At 34.0% G+C, this 9,491-nt stretch overlaps 1 protein-coding gene across 1 annotated transcript; it reads left to right on the forward strand.

Annotated features, from left to right (window-relative positions):
• The first annotated feature begins 447 nt into the window (after nt 1-447).
• LOC128215880 (uncharacterized) lies at nt 448-4,928 on the forward strand. The gene is made up of 3 exons (XM_052922489.1): nt 448-1,940; nt 2,225-2,721; nt 4,891-4,928. Exons 1-3 carry the CDS (start codon nt 448-450, stop codon nt 4,926-4,928), a joined length of 2,028 nt encoding a protein of 675 aa, XP_052778449.1.
• Nucleotides 4,929-9,491: the final 4,563 nt, after the last annotated feature.

Raw genomic sequence — 9,491 nt, forward strand, 5'->3', positions numbered from 1 at the left:
GGAATTTTGCACTTTCTCGATTTTCGAGTCAATAGATGTATCTTTTTCAGATTATGACATTTTGACATTTTGAAAGCATGTTATTGTTTCAGAGACAAAGAATGGTTTGCAGAGTTCTTTAAATAGTTTATATTCATATTGTTGTAAATGGAACCTAACGGTAAACATTGATAAAAATCATTGTGTTTGAGAAAGGTGGTAGGTTGGGTAATAATGATAAATGGTTTTATAATAATCAGGAAGTAGAAATTGTCGGTTCTTTTTTATCTAGGTGTTGTATTTGCCAGTGGAGGTTCATTTATGCAGGCTGCAAAAACCTTGACAGGAAAGGAGTTGAGATCACTTCACTCACTAAGCAGAACTGATGATGAAAAAGAAAACAATGACATTCAATATCAAATAACCTTACATCAACGAAAACTTGATAAACTTTATGAAATAACGGACATGCTAAAGGAAGATGTAACAAAACTCCAGATTATCAAAGGTCACTATTCTGTGCGAAATGTAACGAAACGTGACGGAATTGCTATGAAGAAAAGGCAAGAGTTACGCGAAACAAAACAGCTCCTGCACAAATACAAACAAACTAGTAAAAAGTTTCAAATGGAGAAGTCAGACACGAGTGCTGAATTGATTGACTTGAAGTCTCTTAATGAAACACTTTTGGCAGAAAATAGAAAGCTTCAAGATGATCAGAAAAAGAAAGTATATGCGCAGAAACTAAATAGTTATTACAGAAGTACGATAAGAAAGATACGTGGATGTAAGCTGCCAAAAGAAAACCAGAAAATTGAAGTTCAGAATGAAGATGATGATGTTGAAATGTTGTTAGAAAATGAAATTATAAAAGAGAATATAAATGCTACAATGACAAACTTGAAAGATGATAGAGGAATATTTTCAAATGAATTAAGAATGTGTATAATTGATCTTTTTGGACTTGAGGTAGCTGTTGAAAAAAATACACCAGCCATACAGATAGTTGCTCAACACCTCTTTCACTGTAATATTGAAGCCTCAGATATGCCAACAAATTCTTCTGTTCAAAACATTGTTGACGAGGGTCAGTTCTTAGTTAAAAGCTACACAGCTGATAGAATAAAACAATCTGAAAGCTTTGGATTAAGCCGGGATGGAACATCAAGACAGAAGAGAAAGATTTTGGACACTGCGATCACATTGGACAATGGTGAAATTGTCAGCTTAGGGTTTAAGAGAGTTGTTTCTGAGACTGCAGCCAAAATAAATGATGTAACAAAATCACACTTTAAAGAACTTGCGAAAGTAGATTCAGAATCGCATCTGAGAGATATCGAAGAATCAAACTTTGTGGCCGAGTCTCTACAGAAATTAGCGTTCACCATGAGTGACAGGGCTGCTAATAAAAAATGTGCAGACAAACTGCTAAGCGAATGGAGAGACAATGAACTTGAGTTGTGCTCAAATGAAGGCTCCAAAGCCACCGTACTTCAGTTCCATTGTATGGCCCATGTACTCCTCGGCTTTCATCGATATGCCTGTGAAGACCTGAAACATGAAGAAAAAAGTTTGGCAGCGGACGAGCAATTAGGTCGTGACCAGCTACCATATTTTAAAAATTGGTCGAAAAAGCAGACTGTTGTTGAAAGGGTTGCATACACAACATCTACAATATTTGGGCCAGCTGGCGACCACCTTGGCCTTAGGGACAGATGGGAATCTCACTGTGCTGCCAAGGGAATCAAATCCCTAATTGGCAACTACAGAGACAATCGCTTTAATGGTCTGTTTCAGACATCAGCAGAGATTTTGTACCACTTGTCTGACTTTCTTTTGGTCATCAAGACTGTTAAATGTCTAAACAACAAAATTAAAGCTGTTGAAGCTGACTTGGTATCGCCAGTGGTACAGACCATGCTCAAAGCCCTGACTGCAGCCTACATCATAGAGACCGGTCCGTATTGATGGTTGGTGTGTTCAGGGACGGTCAGATATCTTGAGTTGTACCCTTACATTGATGGGCTCAGAAGTTACCTTTCAGACTGTGAAGAGACACCTGCAACATGTTAGAAAAAACACTGGTTAGACCACAGCTGTGTTCCCCACACGAACAAGTTTAGCACACTGTTAAATAGCCCGACAAATGAACTGCTCCTGAAATTAATTAGTGTGCTATGTGGTGCAATGCGACGAACTGTGGAGAAACAGCTGGTAGATTTTCTTGACGGTGGGCGTTATGCAGGGACACCATCGAAATCAGACCTACAAAGGACCCACGTGACCTTGGGTGTGAGCACCACTTTGGGGACCTGGACAGCTCCCAGCGAAGAAGGCCGAATGCATCAATTCATCACCACTCCAGTGTTCAGCTCATAAAGAGGAATAGGAGACAGCTTTTCAAGTGGTTGGATGAAAAACCTGACAATGAAAAGGCCACACTCATGAAAGCTGCACGAAGTGGTGGTCGTGACTTGCGCAAGGCGCATATGGCTGAGGAGAGTTTAGTCAAACGTGAACTTTTCAACACCATGCAAGAGGAACCAAAGAAGAAGAGGAAGAAGTCCAGTAAGCCATCTGACAAACCAGAATCGGAGCCAATTCTCGACTCTACAATCCATTCTTTTCATGTGAATGACTATGTTGCCATCGCATATCAAGATGCCTGGTACCCAGGATGTGTTGAAGAGGTTGATGAAACTACCGCTGTAGTAAACTTCATGGCACCATGTCGTACTGCTGGTATGTTCATGTGGCCAGCTCGAAAAGATGCACAAAAAGTGAACAAAGAATTTATTTTGTGCTGTGGACTTGTCCCAGAGGCTAAAAACTCTGGAAGACAGTGTTTTTTTCCAACATACGGTGCAGTTGACATTAAATATCAAGGATATCAAGAGTTGTATTTTTAAGTTGAATGTCATGTGAAACTATGTGCTATTTTTAGTGTAACTTGTATTTTTTTGCCAGAGATGGCAATTGATAATTTTGTTTCAGTAATTTAGTGCTATTATATTTCAATAAAATGTGAGTAGCATTGATAATGACATATACAATAGAAGAATTCTGTTTAATGTAATTAAAGTTATAAGCTTTCATTGAAATAATTTCTTTTGATATTCAAGTTGATTTAAAAAAAAAATCTCAGTAATACTGTTGATTTGATCACCTTAATAAAAATGTTCAAAATTTGTATTATTTTTGGGTTTGTTTTTTCATTTTTCTATATAAAGGTATGTCATAAGGAATAAATAAGTAGAAAAAATGGAATGAGGAGAAAAAACACACAAGACTGCCAAGTTTCATGAATATAACTTTGTTTAAACAAATGTTATGAAAAAAATGGTGAAAATTCTTGAAAAACAAGTTCCGCGACTCGCGAATCGTTATATAGGATTGTATAGGGGCAAACATTCATAAAAGCCGCCCGAAATTGTTGACTTTAAAATGCCATAACTTTTTTATTTATTAAGATATTTAAAAAAATGAAAATGTTCTGTAAAGGTCTTAATAAGCTGCTTCCAATGGTGTTCATGAATAAGCTATCATTTACTTTAAAAAAATGGTCTGGGGTTGCTAATCACTTATGGGGCTGGTTCGTAATATTAAAGTTCTAATTAATATCATTATATATTCCAATCCTATGTGTTATCTGTTTCAAACCACGGTTCCTAAGTGTGGGGTTTTATGAATGCGGAGGTCTCAGAGAGAGTGAATAAGAACTTTTGTAAATGGGCTTTAAATGTTCAACAATACACTTACACTTTTGCCTTGTATTGAGAGTTGGGTAGAATTCCCATTGTATATTGAACGGTCGCCATATTAGAATGGTGAAATATCTTTTAAAGCTTCACCCAGTGAAGCAATAAAACTGTGTTTTAAATGCTATATTACTTGATCAAATTTATAGTGTAGATAACAACATCTCTACCACGAACTTGGTGTCAAGAGTTCATGAGATTCTTCAATCATCTCACAGGTCTCAATAAAGTATTGCTTTATCCTGGTTCTGTGGAAATTGAATGTTTTGTGCCTGTTCTTCGGAGTTGACTTCGTGATATTTGTATCAGTAATTGAACATCTGGGATAGATTTATCCTTTGCTATTAATGCATTCCTTGAAATTTTAAACTAGTTTTGAACATTCAGCGTATCTCACTCTGGTAGAAAATACAAAATATAGAAATGTTCTGGATAAATTACGTTTGTCTCCACATACAATAAATCTAGAAAAGGGTGGACATCCTAGAAATAAAAAAAAATGTATATTGTGTAATTTAAATGATATTGAGGACGAGTTCCATTTTGATCTCAAATTCGGTGTGTATGCAGACCTTATAGACGCCAATATATTCCTGAGTATTTTATACTCACATTAGTTTGATCTAATGTATTCTTTTAATGCAAAATAGTAATAAAATTCTCATTAGAAAGATAGCAATCTGTTGTGATAAGTTGTTCAAACTTCGTGACTCGTTGATATAATTTATGTGTCATGGATGTTTTCTATCTTATTTAATAGGGTAGAAACTCGTATTGTGTTGGTTGTATTTTCCCCTATGTTTGTTATTTTTGTACATATTTGCATCGTTTTCCCCATCCTTACGATTTAATCTAATGCACGTTTATTACCCATTTTACTCCGTCATATGCGGTTATATACATAACCAATACATGATTACTGTTTGATCCATCTTAAGTAATGTCCGATTGTTTCAAGATTCAATAAACAATGTTTTTTGTATGTACATTTGTATATACTCATTTTATAATAAAAAACGTACCTATTTTCTATTTTTTTATCGTAATAAAACTGAACAAATAAATTGAATAAATTTAAAACCGTCCCATTCATAGCCTGGTATATGGACACTGTAACAAACACACTTATAACTGATTCTTTATTCTTTTTCAGGCGCAAAGGAGTGGTTTACCAATGCGAAGAGTGTATGACTTTTTGTTTCCCGAAATTCACCCTTATTTTACAGCACCCGAAAACCAACTTATTTTGACAGCAGCAATGCGTCAGTTAACACTGAGAAAACTATACATTTGTTTATGTGTATCTATTTTCTCTAAAACAGAACTTGAAACGTCATATGCGAAAACATGAAGATGAAAACAACAAACACTACCCCGAATATTTACAGACAGACAGACAGACAGACAGATAGAAAATTTATTCAAGTCTCACTTTTATACATTCATGGGATAAATACAGATAAAACATGCAATAATAATGTATAAAACCACCTATCATGGAATTATGAGAGACTATTTGCTAAAAAAAATAAAAAATAAAATTAATCAACTTTAAAACATGCAATATAACTTAAAATATTCAGTAATAAAGATAAGGTGAGAATAATCAGTATTGTACAAAACATGCAATAAAACATATAAACACTATTTACTTGTTATACAGATACTGACGTCGTTCATTTGAAAGAAGGAATGAAAGTTTTTCGATGTCCGATAATGAATTGAAATTATCATTAAATGTCGTAGATTATTATATAAAGGACAATGTAATAAAACATGGCATTCATCTTCTACTATGTTATGACAGTTAAAACAGGTTCTTTGTTCAACATTGAGTGATTCATAGCGGCCCGTTTCGAGTTTTAATGACGCCACTCCACATCTAAATTTAGCTAACGCACTTCTGTAAAGGCGGGTAATAGAAGGGCTCTGAACATAGTATTCTGTTTTATGTTTGCTTATAAGTTCTGTATAGCTGCCTCCATTTATCTGTCGTATGCTTGTATTGACATTTATAATATTACGCCATTGATGGTGAATTTGGTCAAGCATAGTTGTATGACACTTATCTATTAATCTAAAGTGTTCAGATCTACGAATTTTAACGTTTATATCCAAGTTATAGTCAGCTATATCTTTCACTTTATTCATTACAGTACATGTCCAAAACTTCTTATAAACAGATATTGCTTTAAATACAAAGTTATTCAGTCGATTACTGTCCATATTAGCTAATCGGACCCAATGGGAAATGACAACTTTCCATTGTTTAACAAGAGGTGGGGTCCATCCAATGTCACCATTCACAGCGGCGTTTGGTGTATATTTTCCTACTCCAAGGAAGAAGCGACTGGCTCTGTGCTGGACAGCATTAATGCATGCGTATTCCCGTGTTCCCCAAATCGCAGCACCGTAGCCGATGGTTGGCCAGACTACTGTGTCGTAAAGTTTCGTAAATACGTTAAATGGCATGCCTCCCATGGCTTTAAATTTTGATATAATAAGTCCAAGGGCTCGTGTAGCTGACTGGGCAACGTATTTTGCAGTGATGTTATAATCGAGAGTGTCGTTTAGTAGTAGTCCTAGGTAACGATATTTTTGTACGCATTCCAATTCATTATTGCTACATTTGAACTTAAACTGTGTTTTCTGCCTAAACGGATTTCTAAAGTGCATAACCTTGCTCTTCTCAACATTAACGGCCATGTCGTTTGTTGTCACGTAACGCCAACGCTCACTTAACTTTCGTGATAGTTCGTTCAGTAACCAACCAACAACTGTTCAAGTGTTCTAAGTCTTTATTGTTCCACGTTCTTTCTAAGTATAATAATCAGTATATAATACAGCATGACATTTAAGGTAATCTCACATCCTAACTGCCGTCCATTAAGGACCCAAGGCCGCGTTGCTTGCCTGGCCTAAACGCACTCTGTCTTTCCCATCCCAAATCATCTCTTTTATACTGATTTGTTGTCTACATATGACAGCTTTACAACCACAGGAATACACGTTTTTGTAATTAACATGACCATTTTGTACCTTTGTACCAGGTCGGCTGTCAACCATCTTCATATTCAAATGACAATCAAATATGCCCTACATTACTAAACATACAGTATGTAGACACATATTCATTTACTTAAATCTTAATTATATCTTAAATATAACGTATTACGTCACATTCTATAGTAACTCTGTTACGTGACATTCGTCCATTTTTTATCAAGATTTTTAAGAAAATCTTTGTGTCAACCCCAAACAATGGTTATAATTGAATAGATAAATAAAATCGTAAGAAAATATGTTTCTCAACCCCAAACAGGTAAATTAAAAAAAAGTAATTCCGACAAAAAAAAGATACGCAAAAGAAAATCTGTGCCTAAATCTCAAACAATGATGATCAAGTTGTATTTCCGACAAAAAATACGCAAAAGAAAATCTGTGCCTAAATCCCAAACAATGATATCAAATTGTATAGATACGTATAGATACCGTCCCTTTTTAATGCAAGATTTTCTTTTCGTAAGCAATAGAAAGTAAACTGACACGTTATTTGTCAAAATGTCTGACATAATATAGACTAATTGGTAATTAGCCCTCAGGTAATTAATAAACATAGTTAACAATTAGAAAATAACACTGCAGATTGAGTACAAGTAATTAACACTGACAGTACTGTTGTCAAATTTGGTAATTAGTCAATGTTTTATGTAGCGCTGTTTTTCATGTTATCATTCTGAAGACAGGGAATCATCGTTGTTGTTGTTGCTGCTGCCGTGTTGTTGTAGATGTAGAGTTTATAGCCAAGGGGTTGTTTGATTGTAGAATGTCCCCACCGACTCGAAATGTTCTGCCATTATACGACTGCTAATTCTTGAAGTGTACTTAGATATATGTGTGCAAGTGTTCATGTTATTGAAGATGCTAACGATCTCAAGTTGGTGTTGTCCATCACACAGGAATCATCACGGTCCTAAAGACTTGATCATGTGACGTCAAGCCGAGCACAGGTCATACGAGAATGTGTGCTTAGCTCCTCTGGATATTCCGAAGTGTAACCAATTGGTTAGCACATCACATACGCAATACCAGAATATAGTTCGATCCTTTATGAAACACCGATGACCACTTAACACAATATCACCACTAGGTATATTATCTCGATATCCGCTGAAGAAGTAATGTTGATATTGACTGTTCGTATCACGTGACATATTACCTGTACTTTTACCTTTCATTGACATAGGTGTTGCTATTACCATGAAATTTTGTGTTGATATTTTCAAGCAGGCTTATATTTTGAAAGTGGCCCCATTTATAATTAATTACTGTATCTGTGCGTAAGTATTCGTATGTTTGATTTTAATGAATGTTTGACCTAAGTTTTTATTTTTTGTGAAACGTTTTGTTTTTATGAACAGCATTTTATTTTATTAAGAACCTTTTTATGCAATATTTTACAAAGCTTATATGTTAGCTCATAAGTAGTCCATTATTTTAAGAAAACTAATACATAAGTGATTCAATTAATTTATTAAATAACTCACACCCTAATGTGACTTCACAGGAGTCCAACAAATTTGTTGAAATTCAATATCTTGAACGTATCATCTCCAATCACTTTTAAGAAACCTGGTCTTTCTTGACCACTATCTTTGTTTATCTTTGTACAACTTTGTACTATCCTTCATTCATAGTTATAAGAAAGCTAAACTCTAGCTTAACATGTTACCATCATGCTTATCATCGGATAACTTACAACTTTATAATTGATTCATTAGTTTTACCAAACTAATCTGTGAGTTACTTAAATAATTTAATTAGATTACTTACTACCTAACAAACAATTTTATTAGTGATTTCGAAATTGAAAATTACTTGCCGTATTCAGGCGATACACTTATATAATGACATCTAAGAAATTACTTTTCGTTTTGCACGCTTTCTCTCTCAGACCTTACTGTGATCCAAACAATGATTTATTTATATGATTTTTACAACTTTAAAACCATCACCAATTTACTCAAAATTATATAAAATGATATATTGACAAAATACTACAATTATTTACAAGACTATAAACTTACTTAATTTTAATGATTTCATATCATTAATGTCAAGTTAATTACAGGTAACATTGCATTCATTTACCTATCTGATGTGTTTGACAATTATTTACAGTTACATGACAACTGAAGTAATGAAACCTGCCATTTGTCTCCTTCTTCGACATAAAAAATATTTCATTTTGTATTATCTTCAGTGTTTGCACTAAACCCTGAGTATAAGTCATTATTTTTTTTTGTATTTATGCAACTTTCATTAATGTTAGACCTGCTAAATAAGTTTACTCAAATTCTTTTAATTACATTTCTTTCCATGTTAATTATTCAATTAATGTCCTTAAATGACTTAGTTTTCTTTTTCATCTAGTTATTCAATAATGTACTTAAATGATTCTTCGTTTGCATTTAACAACGTTTTTTTCACACCTGTTTTACTTTTTTTATCGAATTTCTCAATATTTTTATCTTTGTTACCTTAAATACTCATTCTTTAGTTTATTCTTATTTAAATCAAATGGTTTTATTGTACTTAATAATGTGGAACGTTGTTAAGTCAGAAATTAGATTACTTAGGGGTTCTTTCAAAAAAACAGCTTTGCTCTGATTGCATTTATTATCCAAAACTTTAAAATTTTGCCCTGTTAAATATCCCAAAATTATAGCAACACATGTCATATCTAGGCAAGAA

The sequence above is a fragment of the Mya arenaria genome, chromosome 14 (assembly GCF_026914265.1).
Source record: "Mya arenaria isolate MELC-2E11 chromosome 14, ASM2691426v1".
NCBI lineage: Eukaryota > Metazoa > Mollusca > Bivalvia > Myida > Myidae > Mya > Mya arenaria.

Excerpts from the sequence above, each read along its gene's own strand:
- LOC128215880 (XM_052922489.1), top strand. The coding sequence starts at position 448 with ATGCTAAAGGAAGATGTAACAAAACTCCAGATTATCAAAGGTCACTAT. Across the intron at positions 1,941-2,224 it reads TACATCATAGAGACCGGTCC|GGACACCATCGAAATCAGAC; the intron begins GTATTGATGGTT and ends GGCGTTATGCAG. Across the intron at positions 2,722-4,890 it reads GGCACCATGTCGTACTGCTG|GCGCAAAGGAGTGGTTTACC; the intron begins GTATGTTCATGT and ends ATTCTTTTTCAG.